Consider the following 19,442-nt stretch of genomic DNA (forward strand, 5'->3'; position numbering starts at 1 on the left):
TCTGCCTGGAAGGGTCTTTCCCCTCCACTTCACCTGGCCAAGACTTCTCTTAGAAAGCCTTTTCTGAACTCCCCATGGCTAGGTGCCCTTCCTCTGGGTTAAGAGCCCCTCTTCTGTGCACCCAGGAAAACCTGTACACGTTCAATCAGACCTATAATTGTTGGTGCGTCTGCTTCCCCCAGGAGACCCTGAGCTCCTTCCTGGGCTTCACCCACCTGTTAGACCCAAGTGGCTCTTAATCAGTTTCCCCAAAGAAAATGGTCCCAAAGAAGGGATAAAGTGACCAGTTAGGTGAGAGGGGGCTCTCATGGGCCCAATGGATGAGAAAAAGAAGAAAGCAAAGAGGGCTGAAAAGAGGTGGTTGGCAGAGCACACTTTGCTGTCTTAAATTCAGCTGTTTTTCCTGGGTTGTTTTGGGTTGATAGCTTCCTTTGTTTGTTTTGTTTTGATTTTTTACTTGTTTTTTTTTTATTTAAGTATAGTTGACTTACAACGTTGCACTAGTTTCAGGTGTACAGCAAAGTGATTCAATTATACATACATGTATATCTATTTTTTTAGATTCTTTTCTCTTACAGGTTATTACAAAATACTGAGTATAGTTCCCTGTGCTCTACAGCAGGTCCTTGTCGGCTTCCTTTAAACTAGACTATAAGCAACCTAAGGACAAAGACTTGGTCTTAAGTACATTTATACCCCAGCACCTTGCACATTGTTAGAGCTCAAGAAATATGTACTGTCTGATTAATTGGAGGGAAATGCTGCAAGGGATAAGAGGAAAGCTAGAAAACTGATTGAGAAATTGTGTGGATCTCTTGGGGGAAAGAAGGCATCCATTGAAGAAATAACATCATTATAATAACAGGCAGGAAAGAATCTTTCATCAGCCGTGTCTTGGACTAGAGAAGAGAATGACTGCAGAAAGGAGGAGCTGGTACCCAGGGCTTCTCCTGGATGCAAAGGGGGAAAGATACATATATATTTGAGACAGTGTTATAAAGGCAGAAGCAATATACTATTTCTTTCTGGTAACGTGGGAAAAACAAGGGGGTGGAAGTGGGAAGGAGCCTGGCATAGCCGAGCCTATCATGCTACCCAAATGGAGGAGTGAAGAAGTACAGGGTGGAGGTGGGGCAGGGAGATGGCTCACGAATTTGCTTGTCATCTTGGCTGGAGCGAGCTTGAATGGGAGAGCGAGACTGAGAATAATGGGAATTGGTAGATCAATCAATCAGCAAATATTTATTGAGCAGCTACCCCGGCTGGCAGCTGGAGAGAGCTCAGCTGGAGGAGAAGGCACATTAGAAAACTGTCTATAAAAAGGTGGTTATGGAGGAGAGGGAGGGATGTTCTTCTGGAACAGGATGGAAGGAAAAGTGGGGCCGCTTTGCTGTAGGACTCTGGGGGTGTCGTGCACTTCGTAGCCTCTATGAAAAGCACCTCTGGGGTTGTGTTGTGCAAGGTCACGCATGCCACACCCCGGGAGCAGAGTCCGAACCTGTGAAAGAGCTATGGCCCTGAGAGAGGAGTGGGGGGGGGGGGACTGCTCTCTGGCGCCCCCCACCCCCGCGCCGTGGTCCTGCTCACCTACCCTCCTTCCCTTCCTCCTCAGGGCTCCGGATGCTACTCCATCTACATCGCCAATTACGCCTACGGTAATGTGGGCCCTGATGCCCTCATTGAAATGGATCCGGAGGCCAGTGACCTCTCCCAAGGCATTCTGGCGCTCAGAGATGTCGCTGCTGAGGCTGGGGTCAGCAAATACACAGGTAGGCGGAGTGACATGGGGGGCTGGGGGATGGAACCCTGCAAGGCTGAGTCTAATACATCAGAGACCACCGGAGAGGGTGGGTTTGTGTCCCTGGGGAGGGAGGATGAAGGCTTTATTCCATCCCACCACCCATAGATAGCATCTTCCCACGCGACCTCTCCAGATGATGAGACATCTGGCAGGGGTGGGCTTTGGGGGAGGGCCCAGTGGGTGACGTCAGACATAGCCAAGAACATCACCACATCATCCTTTCCTTGGAACCTCTTGCCCCATTCCCTGCTGTAACCCAAATGATGGGTGAACAGGTTCTGTAGGAGAAAACTGACAAATCACAGAGGCCAAGATTTAAAGCATTCTTTATTGCCAAACGGCAGATGAAATTATTTACCTACACATAAGCGGCCAGGAATTGAGTGCTAAATCCCTAAGCTCCAGCTGGGTCCCGTCTCAGATAACTGAGCTCAAAGAATTGTGTTCTTATTCCAAAACCTCTCCAGCACTTTTTTTGAAGTCACGCTCCCCGCACATCTTTCTGGATGGGGGACCTATTGTCAGAGTCTCTGACAGGGAGATCGTTCTAGGGAAGGCTGTTTTTCTAATTCCAGCACGGCTGCTGACTAAACTCTGATAATCTGCCAATAGACTGCTGATGGCAGAGCAATCCAGTTCCTGTTTGGGGTGCCAAAAATCAGGAAGCCAGAGGTGTACACAGCTTCTCACGTGAACTCTGGCCTCACTCACACCCAACCTGCACTTTAGGTGTAGAAATTCCCTCAGGGGTTGACCTTCCCGATATATCCATCCCAATCTGCACTACAGACTTCCAAGTGGCAGCTGGCCTGGATCCAAATTTGGGGGCTGGAAGGATCCTTGAAGGGTCATTTGGGCTATCCCCCTGTCCCCAGACACCTGGGTGGTGGCATTATCTCAAGTCCTACCCAGAAAGGATTGTCACAGCCTCTCCTGAGTTTACCATGCCTTTCTCCAGCCAGCTCTCCACCTCAGTGAGAGGGAGAGATAGATGTTGACCTGTCTGACAAAGTTTGTGGGAACAAATGGCTAGACAATAAAACAGTTTGCACAGCTCAAGCTCCATCAGAATGCGCGAGAGCTCTGCCTGGGAACGTGCAGCAGAGAGGCTGAATGTCAGTAATAAACCATGTTTTCCTGGGAAAAGGAATAAACATGCAGGAGCTTCAGCCTCGACTTGTGCAGACAATTTTTCTGAACAGTTCCCAGTTCTACGCACTGGGCTGGTTTGGCAATTAAGTGCCTTGATCTGCAGGAGAAGGAGGGTAGACTGGGGAGATGTAGCACTTGAAAATGATGAGCTGGAAGGGAGGCAAGGTCTGGGAGTGAGTGTTATACACAGAACCAAAGAATTCAGAAGGTTGGGGCTGGGTGCGTGCGTAAAGGGGACACTGTTCACGCTGGCGGGGCTGGCAGGAGCCAGGGATGGGGAAGCAGGGGACCGAGAGGAGACCGCGGAGGAGCACAGGGTGGCGATAGGGGCACCGGCCAACTGTGCCAGGCTGTGCTGGAAGGACAGGGCAGCTCAAGGAAGGGACAGCAGTTTCTGTGGAGCATGCAGGCAGGCCGGGGCAGCTGGCATGCCCAGAGGACACGTTAGAGCAGCGTTGCAGACTTCCAAAAGCCATTTGGCTGACAAGAACCTATTTGGCCCACCAAGTTACTATTCTGTCTGCCCGCCTTCCCCAGCCCACCCTTTCCCTGCCCTCCAAGCCCCCCAACGCTACCGTGCAGCCCCCGTCGTCACTCTGTTCACAATACACGGACATCTGGCTGGAAAACTAGCCCAGAGCAACCTCCTGAGCCCCAGGAATGGACCCCGAATGTAAGGGCCACCACCAGAGCCCGGCCTGATTGCTGAGGCTCTGCCACGTGGCCAGTGCTCAGCTCCAGGCTGGTGCCCTGGGGCCTGGGGAGGGGGCAGAGACGCAGGCAGTGAGGGAAGCAAGCCATGGCCAGGTGTGCAGTCAGAGAGCTGCAGGTCCCCGGAGCCAAAGCACATCCATCTGCCAGACAGATCCCGGGGAACCTCCTGTTTGCAAAAGAACAAATCGGGGTCCAGAGAGGAGAAGAGACTTGCCCAAGGTCACACAGGAGGTTTGCAGAGAAACTAGCACTTAGAGCCGCGGCCCCTGATGCCTAAACTGCCACAACCAGCTGCCCTTTCTGATGACCTCCAGCTTGAGAATCCTGCTCCAGCCTGCAAGACAGAAGGGGTCGGTGAAAGAGGAAGGGGCACGACCACCGTAAACTCAGCCCCCGGGATTGGCCCTCCGGACTATAATTGCAGCTCCCGGTTTTTTTGTTTGTTTGGTTGGTTTTTTGGCCGAAACGGCTGCCTGGCCTGGGCTGCTCAGGGCAGCAGGGGGTTGGCCCGGGCATCCCGGTCTGCAGGCCGGGCAATGGCGAAGCCCGCACCGGGCCGTCCGGCTCCGGCTCCGCGGGAGGAGGAAGGGAGGCATCTCGTCCAGACTCTGGATTCTGCCGGCGGCCGCCGCTCTACTGGATCACAGTGCCATCTAGCGGCCAGTGCGCCCGCTCTCAGGGGACTCGAGGGCCCCTGGAGGGCGGCGCAGCCAGAGCCGCTGGTGCAGAGTTCAGCAGAGGGAAGACCACTCCCCCATGGTTCCTGGTTCTCCAAGCCGCGGCTTCCGCAGCTGCCTGCAGCCTCTTGGAGCCTGAACTGACCCGCATGGGAATCCTGAGAACTAGTTCTCCCCATGAGAGAGCCAGGCAGGAACTCAAGGTGGGCGAAGGTGGGGACCAAAAATTTGCACTGCCTCTCTGGCCCCGAATGATCTCAGAAACGTCGCATAGCCTCTCTGAGGACCTTGAACTAGCCGTCAAGCAGAGCTGCTAAGTGGACAGGATCTGGAGCCAGAGTACTGGGTGCAGATCCTACCTCCACCATGTCCTCCTGCCCAGGCAGCAGTGGGCAACTTATTAACCTCTCTGGGCCTCAGTTTTCTCACCTGAAAAATGGGGGTATTAAAAGGAGATAAACATAGAGCATGCCTGGCACAGGGCCTAGCACACAGGCAGTACCCACCGAGTGTGGCAGACATCAACACCCTCCTCTGAGGTTCTGAAAGAAGGATGCCAGGACCCTCTGCTGGGCATCTCCTGGGTGTAGGGAGCCCGGGGGGAAGCACAAAGCAAGCAGGGCTAACCCCCTGCCCTGGAGGTATTCTGCATGTGTCTCCTGGCGTGTCCTCCAGTCCTGTGCATAGGCGTGGGCGTCTTCAGCCCTATTCCCGCTGGAATCCATCTCTCTTCCCTTCTTCACTCTGGACCCTGCCTCTCCCTGGCCTCTACTCCCTTCCCAGGAGCTCTGCAGTGTGGCCTCACCCTTTTAGGGAGCATCTGTCCAAGCTGCAAGGTGGTGATTAAAGAAGCCTTAAAAGAAATTTGGAAAGAAAATGAAGGTGGATTTATGATATTGGGTGGGGAGTTTTGCTGTTGGCTGGGAGCAGTGAAGAACAAAGCAGAGGGCAGATCTGATTTATAGGAAGTCATTATTGGAGGAGACAGAGATGCCTAAAGCCCAGCTGAGGCCTTCTGGAGGACCCCTACCAGCTGGCTCCAGAGAGGTGACCCGGGGCGACAGAGTGGGGGCCTCAGAGTCTCCCAGGTTCCCAGGCAGTGCTGACCTTTCAGTGGGAGTGCAACCAGACCTGTCAGCTGGGGACAGGCAGGGCTAGAGTGACAGGCTCCTCAACCAGGGCCTGGGATCCCCAGGGAGTACAGCCACAGGCCCGCCAAAGCCCCGGGAAACAGAGTGTCAGAAGCATGAGGTGATTGACAGGGAGGGACATCATTTTTTATTCAAAGCAAACACAGATGTTATAGAATACAAATGCAATCTCGGTACACATTTTCTTCAGCTAAAACAAGAGAGTTTTGTGGGTTTTTTTAATGTCAAGCCTATGGCTGGCCATTCTGGGCCTTACCAGGAGCACAGAGCCCTCTTCTGCTGAGAGGGAACTTGAGTAGAAATGTTTGAGAGCATGCTGTGGGGAGAGAGTGGCTCTGGGGTCGCTCAGACGTGGGTTTCAAATGTGATCCATCGCCTGCCTGCTGGCTGCAGTTATGCCTCCCTGAGCCTTGGTTTCCTCATCTAGAAAATGATGAGGTGAGGTGAGTCGTGCATAATACCTAGTACACAGGACTGAACGACAGGCAGCCAGAGGAGCTATTCCTGCCCCTCCTTTTCCTGCCCTCTCTCGTGAAACAGCTACTTCCAGCCCCCTCCCTGCCTCGGGGGCTGGGCACACAGAGAGGAGCGACTTCCCTCCTGTACCCACCAGGTGCCCAAGGTTTGAAAATCCCCACAGTGGAAAAATGATGGAGCCTGTCCTCCTGCCACCCCATCTCCCTCAATGTCCTGCAGGGACAGACCAGAGGGATTAGGGGTGAGTGGGAATGTCCTTGTCTAATACCCTCCACACCAGTACACTCAGAACCCTGCCCAGCATCTGGACCACTCTCAGAGGACCCGGGGGTAGCAACACCAGCACTAACACAGTATGATTCTGTGTTAGAATTTTCAGGAAGTTTAGGCTGTTACCATCCTGCCCTTCTCACACCTCCTTCTCCAACACAACACACACACACACACACACACACACACACACACACACACACACACGCACACACTGTCCATTCCTCCACCCCTGCATGTTCCAGTGCTTTGCTATTCTTTTACAATACCTTGGATGTTCTCGGCAACCTGCAGGCCTTAGCATCCACTAGAATCATTAATCAGCAGAATAATCCCACAGGTCCAGGTTCCTTGTCTGACAGCATCCCTGCAGAGCCCCTATGGTGCAGACTGTAGAGGGGCCCAGGAGGATGCACTGAAAAGTAGAGCTGGAAAGAGCCTTGCAGACCTTCTCATTCCCCCCTCCACTTCACAGAGGGAGACCAAGGCCTGGAGGGCACACTTCCCAAGTTCCTGCCTCCAGAGGAGGTGCAGAGGCCGGGCAGCCCCTGGAGGCTTTTCCTTAGCACCGTGAATCCCCTGCCTCTTCATCCGGGCCCTCTGCTGTACAGTTCCCGCATCAGGCACCCCCCCCACCCCGCTCCCTGCGGCCTCTCTTTCCCTTACCCACCCCCAGCCCCGAGGGCTGCCCTGATGCAGTCCAAGAGATGGATTGTCTGCACCCAGATTGGACTTGGGTCTACCTCTCCCAAGTGTAGGGGTTCAGAGGTTTAGGGGTGCAGTTCTTAAGGGTAAGCGAGGCTGCCCCGTGGGCTCAGGCCCACTGAGCGGATCATCAGAGGGGGTGTCAGAATGTGGCAGGAGGAAGAGGGGGCCGTAGGGAAGCATTTTCCCTTGTCACCACCTCTTCCACCCAGTCTGGTGGGCAAAGTGAGAAGCCTTCAGGAAGGGATGGGCAGGGAGCAGCATTCACACCCAAGAGCAGACCAAGGAGGCCTCTGAAGCTTGAAAGTGCTGGAAAAATAAAGGGATGTTATTCACCCAACAGGTGGGAAATAGTCCCACTAATGACTCTGTGGCACCTGACGTTTTCCAAGGTACCTTCCAAAAACCAGCTCACTTAATATTTATGACAGCCTGGGAAGGGGCTATTATTATTATCAGTCTCATGTTATAGGTGAGAAACCAGATGGCCGGAAAGGTTCAGTGACATGCCCAAGGTCACACAGCTCGAATGTCCTGATCCCCAGTCTTTCCTACCAACCGGCGTGCCTCTCCAGCCCCAACTGGGGAACTGCTTGCCCGCAAGAGGATGTTCTTGCCTCACGTATAAAAGAATGAATTGACGTAAAGTGGAGTTTAACTCCCTATTGGAACATCATTTTCCAAGGCTAAATAAAGATGTTCCTAACTGCCCCCGGTAGCCCCATAAGGTGTGTGCTAAACCTTAGGAGGCCAGGAGACAGGGTGGGTGTAACAGAGAAGACAGGGAGACTTAGGGGGAAGAGCTAGGGGAGGAGGGGAAGGTCCAGTTAGAAGATACTTGCGGAATAAGGGGCCTCTGCCATTGACCGGGCAGGGAGTGGGAGAGTCAGGCTACACTTAAGATGGATGGATTGTATTAGTTTGAAGAGAGCTAACATGATGAACCTGGAAGTAGAGTCTCCCCTGTGGCCTCAGCGAGGGGTGCAGGCACCTGGCTGTCCCTGCCTCAGACCCCCGTTTGGCCCTCCCTCCTGAGGCTGCTAGGGCTCGTGCCCAAGAGGCTGGCTCCCCAACTGTCGACTCACCTGCTCCCCAACTGTGCAGCAAACTTGCCAAGAAAGAGTTGTGGGTAACATCTCTGTTATGGTCCGGTTGCCATGGCAATAAATTGTCACTAATTAGTAGTGTGGTTACCATGGCAATTTTCTAGTAATTACAGGTTACAAATGGTGCAAGGCTTCAACCCAACCCAATTAGTTAATTAGAAAGATTTAGAAATTTGTCCAAGAGGGAAATAACCTGCCTTGTAGAAAAGGAAGGGAATGTGTCACAGCTTGGGAGCCAGAGGCAGAGAGGAAATTGGAGGACGCTGGAGCGGTGGAAGAAGGATGGAGTTGCATGGCAGCAAGTCCCGGAGCCCCACCTGGAATTGCTGGGGGCCCAGACGAGACTGAGGGTTTCTCACCAAAGCCTCATCCTGGGCTGGAGTCTGGCAGGACCAGGGCAGGGACAGCTGCCAGCAGCCACTCAGCAGCACTCTTTGAATGGGCAGAAGAGGCACCCAGGTTGTAGCCCAGCACCCTCTCTGCTGGCTTAGGAAAAGAAAGGTGTCTGAAAGCCTCCCGCCCTGCCCCACACCTGGGCTCTGCTAATGAAGGCGCACTCCCGAGAGCATTGCGGATTCAGTGGCTCCATTTTCACGAGGCTTGAGCTCTCCTTGAGAGCTAATTAGATTACCTGGGAGAAATCTGGGGACACAGGGCCCCAGATGTGCTAACGAGGAGCCCCACCGGGAGACAATGACTGCGGCAATGCCATTTGCCCCACTGTGGCCCCAAAGCCGGCCCCTGGTGGGCAAGCTCCACCTGCACAGGTGAGAAAGGCCCCATGATTTCCTCCAGGGACAAATCTCAGAGGATGGGAGCAGCCTGGGAACCAAAAGAACCTCCATCGCAAATTAGCACAGTGGAAACCTCTGCCCTGTCCAGAAGCGGGCTGGTGAGGGCACCGGGCTCAGCATCACTCAGGTCTGCCTGAGTGATCATTTATTTTTTTTTAAAAAATCACATTCTTCTGGGTGCTCTAATAACTGCTCTTATTGTACTGAACAGCCCTTCAGAGCAGCACTTTCCAAACTTTACTGTGCACATAAACCCCCCAGGGGTCCTGTTTGGGTGGGTAGGGACCTGAGATTCTGCATTTCTAACAAGCTCACAGGTGATACACCTTAGTAGCAAGGTTGTAGGATTCACAAAGACCTTTAACATCATTTGATCCTCTTATTTTTCTCACCTCATTTTATCCTCTCAAAAACCCTGAAATACAAAAGGCAGGTCACGCTATCTGCATTTTTCAGATGAGAAAAACCGAGGCTAAACGCCCAAGGTCACACAACTTGTAAAAAAGCCAAGCTGGAACTAGAATCCATGTCCTGCTCCTGGTCAGGCTGTTTTCTGCACCATACTTGGGGTAGGAGTGAGGCTGAGGGGAGGCTTTCGGGGCTTTATTTGAAACTCACTGGTTGGGGGTGGTTTGTTCAAGACACCTTAAGATTAGACTTGGTGACCTGTCCACATTGATCTTGGGCATTTCAAACCCTAACGTAGAGCTGGCTTGCTTGCTTGCTTTCTTGAAAAATAGACACCTTATTGGATTTTTTCCTTTCAAACTACAGAAGCAGTTCTTGTTACAATAAGCCAAACAATACAGACATTCCCCAAAAAGGCCAACATACTGTCTCTCCTTCCCTCCCTAAATCCTACCCCATCAGGGCAGCCAATGTGAACAGCTCGGAGTGTGGCCTTCCCCACTCTTCCCCAAACTCAAAAACAAGTTTGCACAAACACATATATTCAGAAGTATCATTTGTGTTCCTTTTTCTAAAAAATAAAAATAAGATCACACAATACCATTACTTGGCAAATTGCTTTTTCATTTAACAATATGTCATGGGCATTCCTCCAAGTCAATACACACGGATCTACAGTCTTTTTAGTAGCTGCAGATTAGTCCGTCATACGGATGCACCGTAATCCATTCTGCATCGCTGTCGATGGACAGGCAGGTGCTCGCATTTGTTTCCTACATCAAGCAAAACAAAGTAAGCATCCCTGTACCTGTGGCTGGAACCTGTTTCTATAGGTCCTTAGAACAGGAACACACCCAGTATCTTGACCAGCATATGTGTGATCAGGGTAAGGCTGGGGGCTGTCAGGGAATCTGTGACTTCATCAAAACATTGCAGGTAGAGATGGGTTTAGGATTAGTGTAATTCAGCTACCAAAGGGAAGAGAAGGCTCTGTGTTCCTCAGCTCATGGAATCATTCCTTTGGCACAGAGTAACTCCATCTTGCTCCTCACTTGCCTCATCATCAGTGCAGTCACCCTGCACGTTGGTTTATGGAACCGTGAGCCCAGATCTGGGCTCCAGGAAGCATCTGGAATGTCGGAATCCGTCCCTCCCCACCCCCCACCCCGGGATCTTCAGAGGCATCACCCTAGCAGCATCTCATGGGCCTCCGAGGCGGCCCCCCTCCTGCACGCGGGCCTGGGGCTTTGCTTCTGCCGCTTAGTGAGCGTTGCTTTCCTCTCCCAGGGGGCCGGGGCGTAAGCGTGGGCCCCATCCTCAGCAGCAGTGCCTCAGATATCTTCTGCGACAACGAGAACGGGCCCAACTTCCTCTTCCACAACCAGGGGGACGGCACTTTCGTGGATGCTGCGGCCAGTGCTGGTGAGTAAAACAGCCTCTGTCCTGTGACCCCCACCACCCTACAGGGGACTCTGGTCTGCCCCACTCCCTCCAGGTCCCACAGGCCCCAGGGAGAGCGGGACAAGTCAGTTGTCTGCACCGCACAGGGAAATGTTGCTTGTCACCTTTAATTCCACATCCCCATGGTTCAGGACACAGGGGATGTTTGTGGCTGGGGAGACAGCGTCTGGAATGCCTGGCTGTTATCCATTCTCCAGCGACTGGGATTGGCCCGTGTCCCTCTGTGTCCTGCTTGTGTCTCTCAGCACTGGTTTCCACTCTAAGCTGCCTCTCTCCATTTCCCCTCCCCACATCCACCTTAAACATTCAACTCAATCCAATAGCCGTTGATTGAACCCATGCTAAGTGCCAGGCTGGTGCTAAGATCTGGGACGTGGACCTGAATAAGGCTAAGATCACCCTACCCCACTCCCCTCACCCGCCCATACAAGGCACTGACATTTTAGAGGAGGAAGCAGACAAATGAACGAATAGCTATAATATGAAGCAGAATAAAATCTACGCAAAATAGTACTCCAGGCTCCCAGCTCTGCTCCCCTTCCTCCCTTTGTGTTCATCCATCACCTGCCTCAGGGCCTTTGCACCTGCCAGTCCTCTCCACCTGAAGTGCCCTCTCCCCCTTCTCTATCTGCAAAACTTCTATTTATCCTTCAACACTCAGCGTAGATGTTATCTGTGAAACCTTTCCTGCCTCACTCCCTCCTCTGTATTCCCACTGCCTTTGCATGTACCACTCACTCAGGCTCCTACAGCACTATAACAATCTGTCTGTGTCTGCAAGGACTGGGACACATAATAAAAGTATGTGGATGTAATCAGTCTGCCCTTCAACCATTTCTCCCCACCCGCTTCCTCCCCACCTTGCCAAGGAATGGGAGGTTTGATTTCTCCTTCTTGGTGGCATAGGGACGAGCTCCGCCTCCGGAAGAAGAGGTGAGCGGGGATGTAGACACATAGATCCAAGGTCCTACAACTGCCAGCTGGTGCTGACAGCTAGCATCCAATCCCTGAGCAGGTACCAATCCATTCTCTGTGACTTACAAGTACCTGGCCTTCCAGCACTCTGCCCAGGAGTTCCCATTTTGAACACCCCACCAATGCACCCGTGCAGCCAGTCAGCTCCCCTGTTCTTCCCAGGCAAAGCTAAAGATGGAGGCAGCTCCCCGGCCTGTCCTCCCACCCAGCTCACCTGTTAAACGCTCCAGCAGCAAATTTTCTCATTGCTGAAAAATCATAAAATGAAGAGGAGGTGGTGGTGGAGAAAACCTAGAGGATTTGATAAGGTGTTAAAGAGACGGAAGCAGAGGTGAGCGAGCAAGTTGGAGTGGGAGAAGGTATCAGATGGGAGGAGAGAGGAAAGGTGCTATGCCTGTAATTGAAAGTCAGAGTGATTGCAGGGGTTTAACAAGACATGTCAAGAGGGCATTCATCACCCAAACAGATGCTGCTGTGAAGTGCAGCCTGGCACTGATTATTCTCATGAAAGGGAACCAGCTCCTTGTCAAGGTGCCTCATAGATAGGAGAGAAACAGGCCAACACAGAAGGCCGCTGACATTTGGGCTGGGGAGTTTTGCAGAGAATTAATGGGGTATTTCATCCTAGAGGTTGGAGGCTGCCCCCATGCATTTGCAAACCCTCTTTTTCCAGCCTGGGTCTCCCTGCCTCTTCTCCCCCACCCCCACCCATCCTCCACATCCTCCCCTCCCCCAAGAGGATGCCCAGCCCCCAAGGTTCTCAGGGGGGCCCCACCTTGCTTTCTGCTGGCCCCTATCCTCAGGATCTCCATATTTGCAGCTGGCAAGAGCTCCCTGTGTCCTGGGTCTGTGGTCCCCATCCACCATCATATTGTCCTATCACCTGCCATCTCTGAGGGCCTGATGACAATGGCAGTTTGTCCTCCAGAAGACTCAGCATGGGTATTCAGAGCCGGCCTCCGCTGCTTATCAGCTCTGCACTTGACCTGAAGGATCATGTCTGCCTTGGGCAACCAGGAGGTCAGGCCATCCCTCTGGGCAAAGCCACCCTCCATCCTCCCCCAGGATCAGCTCAGTCCCACTGGCCAGTGGTAGATGCAGGGACAGCACAAACAGGTGACGCTGGACCCACAAGCTTTCTTCCCAGGTCTCACAAGGCACACTATGCGTTTCTCAGTCATGGTGCTGTATTTTCTCTGCTGTCACCAAAGTCCCTGGTTGCCTTCTGTCAAATTATTTATGTCTCTTCATTCATTCAGCAAGTATTTACAGAAAAATACCAGGTCACCACAAGCACTGAGATAGACTCTGTGGGAACACAGATGAACAAGAAGACAGACCCTCACCTCATGGAGTGTAAGGTCTAGTAGGAAAACTGGGCCCCACAAAGGAACATAACTGCACGTGTGATCAGCTCAATGGAGGAGAATGGGAGGCTGTCAGGATGAATGGCAGGGCGGGTGGGAGGGGCTTATTTTCATGGGAGTAGTCAGGGAAGGCTTCTTTGAGGAGGTGACATTACAGCTGGGAGCAGAAGAAAAACAAGGAGCCAAGTAACCAAGAGCTGTGGCAAGAGCGTTCCAGAAGGAGAGACCAGCTTGAGTGAAAGCCCAGAAGCTGGAAAGAGCTTGGGTCATTTGAGAAATGAAAGGAACCCCGGGTGGCCGGTGCTTATGCGGAAGGGGGAAGAGTGGTACCAGTTAAAGACCAGATAAGGTGGGCAGGGGCCTTGTGCTCTCCGGGCAGGAATTTGAACTTGACCCAAGAGTACTGGGGAAGCACTGGAATTTGAGCAAAAGAGTGATGATCAACTTAATGTATCCCAGTGTCAGGGGTAGCTGGGGAGGGCTTTAGTCCCCCAGAATCTCCACAGGTCTCCTTTCCCCAATCCATGCTGCCCCAAAATCGAGTAAAAATAGTACTTTCTGGGCGAGTGCAACTTGAAGGCAAGTCTCTGGTTCTCTCTGCAACCAGGTGGCTTCCCACCTTCTGCCCCCGTGGAGAGATCCGGACAGGATGAGGCTCACCCCCCGCCCCCCAACTTGCTGCTCTTCACGGGGCCCTGGCAAGGTGAGTGTTTGTGGAGCCCGCAGGGGGCGCTGCCCTGAGGGCGCCTGCCTTTCCTCCCCAGGTGTGGATGACCCCCACCAGCACGGGCGAGGTGTCGCCCTGGCCGACTTCAACCGTGATGGCAAAGTGGACATCGTCTATGGCAACTGGAATGGCCCCCACCGCCTCTATCTGCAGATGAGCGCCCACGGGAAGGTGCGCTTTCGGGTAAGAAGGAGCCTCTGCCTCGCTCCCCTGCTTCGTCGTCTTGGGGATGCAGCCCCGCCTGTGCCTCCCACCAGGCTGAGTAGGAGCTTGTGGCTCTGCAGAGCCTGGGGGCGGGGTGGCCACAAGGAAGGTAACATCTGGGGGACGATGGGCTCCTGCCCGGGCTGCTGTGATGTCTGTGGTGCCCAGAGCACGGTCACTGGCAGGGGAGAGAGAGCAGTCTCCCAAGATACACGGCAGCCGGGCAAAGGCCCAGTGAGGTGGGCTGCATTCTCCGGATCGGGAGCATTTTTCCCATAGCCTGGGCCTGAGGTTTTCAAATTGAGGCTCAGGCCAAGGGCACAGTGGGGCTGGGGGGACAGGGGAGGTTGAGGCCACACAGCGCCCGACGGCTGCCCCCTCTGGACAAATGGCAGGTGGGGGACAAGGTAACCTTGAACCCCTCTCCGTGCCCCCTCCCTGAGCTATCAACAGTCTGTGACACCAAGAATTCTTCAGAAAGACTGTTTGGTGACAGTAAGGGATGTACCACCAGCCTAATGAACTTGAGTCTGGGCCTTTCTCAGGAGGGTGATGGAGGGCGTGGGATGGTTAGAGCTGACCTCCGGGAGTCAGGGTGCCTCTGGAGGTACCTGGTCTTGCCAAAGGCCCCCGAGGAAGCAAGAAAGTGGCGGCATTTGCCAGAAGCTTGATGGTCCCAGAGGAGTCACCAGGGACCTTATGTCTGGGGCACTGCCACAAGCCCCTCCCCTGTAGGCAGCCACCTTGGGGTTCTCGGGCCCAGCCACTCACTCCCTGCAGAGGCTTGAGACCCAGGCTCTCTGGGTGAAAAAGAGGTACATCCTGAACAGAGCAGCTGCTCCTGGGATCCTGGATGATTTCCATCTTTATTCAGCTTTTTCTTCTAACCCAGGTTCTCAGCCAGGGGTGACTTTGTCCCTACCCCAGGACATTTGACAAGGTCTGGGGACATTCTTGGTTGTCACAAGTGGGATAGAAGGTGCTACTGGCATGTAGTGTGCAGAGGACAGAAGTGCTGCTAAACATCCTACAATGCACCAGCTGGAATAATCCAGCCCCAAATGTCAACTAACTCTTCTGATAGCCCAGCCCCAGAGCTCACAGGAGCAATAATAATACTACTACTAATAATAGAGACCCCATTTATCAAGTGCCTTCTGTGTGCCAGGAACTGTGCTAGGCATCTTACATACATTATCTTGGAAGCCCAGGCATCCAGTGGGACAACCCCGAGGGGCCTATGTAGGTTTCCGTTTTTATAGGATCAATAGAATAATAACAACTTCGAGATCCTGAGGTCTCTTTGTTACCAGCTCTCAAGGCCCTCTTCAGCCCACCCTGGACAGCGGGCAAGGCTCTCAATCAGCCTCATGACTGCATTGCTGGGGACAGCCTATTCCCCTGGGCAACCGAGAGTGTGCAGCTCATTCCTGTGGCCAGGGGAGAGGGCCTGAAGTAGGAGGCCCAGGGGCAGGGCCAGGGCAGGGGACCACTCCCAGAAACCCCAGCTGTGCCCTTCCCAATCCTCCCCACGTGGACCCTGGGCTTTAGACAGGCTCCTGGGTCTTTAAGGGACAAACCAACCCGGAATGGATATTCTGCTGAGAAACAAAAGGTCGCCCTCCACAGCTCTTCTATTGCAAAGGCAAGTTCCAATAGGTGGGACACTTTGCCAGGTCCACCAAGGCCCTGTCAGCACTTTGAAGTCCCTGCTGGGCTGTCCTGGGTCTGGCGTCTCCTGGTGAGCCCTGGGCAGAGGTATCTGATACTGCAACACCCCCAAGGCAAATGTCTCAAAAAAAAAAAAAAAAAAAAATCAAAAGACTCCCAAGAAACAAAGTAAGGTAATAAAGGCAGCAAAAACACAGCTAAAGGCCACCTCTGCCACCTTTCATGAGGCTGATGTGGGCAAGGCCAGGACAAACTGCCAGGGATCCATCTGGTGCCCACTCTGTGCCAAGCGCTTTACATGCAGTGCTCACAACCTGGGCAGCTATTATTTATTCCCGTGTTACCAATAAGGAAGGTGAGATCCGAGCGGTTAAGTAACCTGCCTGAGACCACACAGCTAGTCAGCAGAGAAGCCTAGATTTAAATGCACAGCACTGCCCAGTGTCCTCCCAGCCTCCGCCTCTCACTGCGGAGGACGAAGGCACGTACTAGGAAGGGCATAGCATCTGGAATCAGAGCCCTGGTGACGGCCCCCACTCATTAGCTATGACAGTGGGCAATTCCCCTTCCTCTCCAGGACTCAGTTACCTCACCTGTAAAATGGGAGTGCTCACATCAGCCCTGCCTCAAGTGACTGATGGGAGGGCCCCATGTGGTCCGGACCCGGGAACAGCAAGGTGCTTCACCAGTGTGAATTAGGACCGTTCCTCTTACCTCCTTGTTCTCCTACAAGCAGCCTGAGGTTCATGTGATCCTAAACACAGCATACCTAGGGCCCTTACAGGGAAGGTTATAGAGGATGTGCTAGGTCAGGCTTTTATCTGCGCGCACGCACACACACGGGGGTGGGGAGAGTTGGCCTCTAGCCCATCCCCATTGCCCCATGCATCTGTCCGCTGACCTGCAGCCCTCTCTCCTCCCAGGACATCGCCTCACCCAAGTTCTCCATGCCCTCGCCTGTCCGCACAGTCATCGCTGCCGACTTTGACAATGACCAGGAGCTGGAGATCTTCTTCAACAACTTCGCCCACCGCAGCTCCTCAGCCAACCGCCTCTTCCGGTAGATGCTTCAGCCTGGCTCGTGGCTACTCAGCCTTCGTGGGTGGGGGTCAGGGAGGAAGGCTTAGGACTCAAAAGAGGAGCTCCAAGGGGAGGAAGGAGGAAGGTCCCCTGATGAAGGAGCATTAGAAGCTGGAAGGACAGGGATTGAGCAAGAGGCTGAGAGAATGGGGGGTGGAAGGGTGAGGTGGGGAATCCTGGGCCTCCTGCTGTTGGGGGGGAAATGGGCAGGGGGACATGCACAAAGTGTGCCTAGAAGCCAGGCTCCACTCCACCACCCAAAGGGGTTCCAGAGCCAAATCTGTTTGGGTGCATCTGGATGAAGCAAAGACAGGCAGGTGTATTGACTACAGGACTTCTCAGAGCCTTTAACATGACCATGAGTATTTTTACTTTCCAAGAGGTGAATGGAGTATTCCAAATAGATTGCACTACAAGATACGTCTTGCAGAGATTTTTCTCTTGGGGTCGGTGCTCTGCAAAACATCCTTTGGGAAATGCTAAATGAGACAATTAATGGTAGATGAGGGAATGGTAGACAAGAATGGAGGCAACTGAGCGCTGCATGCAGAGAGGAAAGGTTCGATTTTTCTCTGATTGGGGTCCAGAGACCATTGGCGTCAGAACCACCCAGTGTGTTTATTTAAAGTACAGAATCCCTGGGCCCACCCTGGATCTCCTGAATCAGAACCTCAGGGGCTGAGGCCCAGGAATCTGTCTTTTTAACGCGTACACTAGGCATCAGGTGATTCTTATCACACCAAAGTTTGAGAACTGCTGTTGGGGAACAAACCTCAGGACACATGCTGGCCCTGGTTCCTGGCCTAAAACATGCTAAGGGGCCTCAGCACCAGGTGGCAAGAGGAGGGTGGGCCAGGGGCCTTGGATGCAGGAAATGGGCCAGATCACCTGCTCGGTTCCCCAAGGCCCCCATCCCCTCCCCCAGAAGGGCCCTCAACTATTAATAAAAGGCAAGAGCTGTGACTAAGTGTGTTTTAAAATATAATTATTAACAAAGCATCAATCCAGACCAGCTGTAATCACCCCCTGAAGGCACCAGATTTGGTAATTAGGTGCCTTGCAAAAAGCTTTTTCACAACTTCCAGATTAATTGCGGAAGATCAATTGCTCGTTAACAGAGACACTGCTTTCCTTCTCTGGCTAATAAAGTGTCACTCGCCAGGGCCCGGAGCACGAAGGAGTCTCTGTGGCCCGAGCACCCAGGCACCTCCTCTGCCTGTCTGGCCTCTGTCACACCTCCCAGCCCCCCTCCCGCCACCCCAAGGGCAGGCTGGCCCCGGGCTGTCTGCAGACAGGGTCACCACACGGTCACCCTATGGGTTACTGTGTTTGTTTCCGCACAGCGTCCGTGGAAGCCACTTCCCAGTTACATGACTGTGCCCCGAGTCCCTGTGGCAGATGGCTGGGTCTGGAGATCGCAGCAGAGAATGTAGGGGCTACAGCTGGGGCCACCACTCAGCTGGCAACTCTGGAAGTTGAGCCCCTGCCTGCCCCATACCAAGTGGGCTTGTCACGTGTCACCGAAGGAAACATGGTGGGCTCCTTGTAGGAGTCACCAGGGATGCAAAGCCTCGGTGTGTGTGGGTCTGTCGGTCCTTCAGTGATGCCTGGGAAACCAGGGAACTCATCACCCACTCCAGGTGCTTAACAAGAGTGCAGAGGCCCTGTTAACAACAGCGGGATGACAGGCGCGAGCAGGGACTGTCCCAGGCCAGGCAGGATGTGTGTGGTAACACCACTTACACATCTAAACGTGCCTCGATCTGTTCCCATGGCTCCACCCTTCACATTCCCTCTTCTCTAGCTGCCACCCTGTGTCCAGTCCTGCAGAGCAAGCTGTTGAAAATGCGAATCTGACCACACCCCTCTTCCACTTAAACCCCTTAAAAGCTCCCCACTGCCTTCTCTTTGATACATCCCACAGGCTGGCTTTGTCCCCAGCCTTGTCACTCTCCACTCCCCAGTTTACACCTAAGCACCAGACACCCCAAGCTTTCAGTTCCGGGCTGCACCAGGCCCGGACCCCTCAGGCTGCCCACACCGTCTGCCTCACTCTCGCTTCTGAGTGACACAGACTCACTCTTCATTCCGGTTTCAGCTTTGTTGACCCTTCCTCTGGGAAGCCTGCCCTGGTTGCCCAAATCTGGGTGAGCTTGCCCAGCTCTGCCCTGGAACTTCTGGGCTTTAGCCTTAGAAACCCCTTACTCCACTGTCACCTGAACCCAGAGATGTCTCTGCCCAGCCGTGACAGAGGTTGCAGGACACGAATGGTTGAAGGGGCTGTGGATGCTAGCAGGCTGAGGCAGACACACCTCCGGCAGGTGTGCACACACACAAAAGCACCGCCAGGCAAGCTGCTCACTGCCCAGACCGCACACGTGGATGTGCTCAGCACAGACGCCCCGCGCAGGCAGAGGACACCTCCCAGGGCATGTGCTCAACCCTGCAGACGCCTTGCAGTTCTGCCAGCGCCCTCTGCCATCCAGCCACCAGAAGCTCCAGCTCAGGGGACCCTGGCTCGCTCCTGAAAGAAAGCATTGGCCACAGCACAGCCCTCTGGTGACTGTGATTTAAGTGACAGCCCCACCTGCAACGTAAGGGGAGAGCGATACAGATCCTTCCTGGTCCTCTTTCTCCCCACCGCAGCCCCAAGATTGCTCCACACAGCCAGGACAGAGCGCCCAAGGCTGCGAGAATCTACC

General features: G+C 53.6%; 1 protein-coding gene across 6 annotated transcripts in view; it reads left to right on the forward strand.

Annotated features, from left to right (window-relative positions):
* Positions 1–19,442, forward strand: part of CRTAC1 (cartilage acidic protein 1) — a 151,221-nt gene that overhangs the window by 101,338 nt on the left and 30,441 nt on the right. For all 6 annotated transcript variants that reach the window (XM_059054709.2, XM_059054711.2, XM_067024908.1 and 3 more), the window contains exons 5-8: positions 1,613–1,769; positions 10,543–10,677; positions 13,823–13,968; positions 16,584–16,720. In XM_059054709.2, coding sequence (XP_058910692.1) covers positions 1,613–1,769; positions 10,543–10,677; positions 13,823–13,968; positions 16,584–16,720 — 575 coding nt within the window. The remainder of the gene's footprint in view (positions 1–1,612; positions 1,770–10,542; positions 10,678–13,822; positions 13,969–16,583; positions 16,721–19,442) is intronic.

This window comes from Kogia breviceps, chromosome 2, assembly GCF_026419965.1.
Source record: "Kogia breviceps isolate mKogBre1 chromosome 2, mKogBre1 haplotype 1, whole genome shotgun sequence".
Taxonomy (NCBI): domain Eukaryota; kingdom Metazoa; phylum Chordata; class Mammalia; order Artiodactyla; family Physeteridae; genus Kogia; species Kogia breviceps.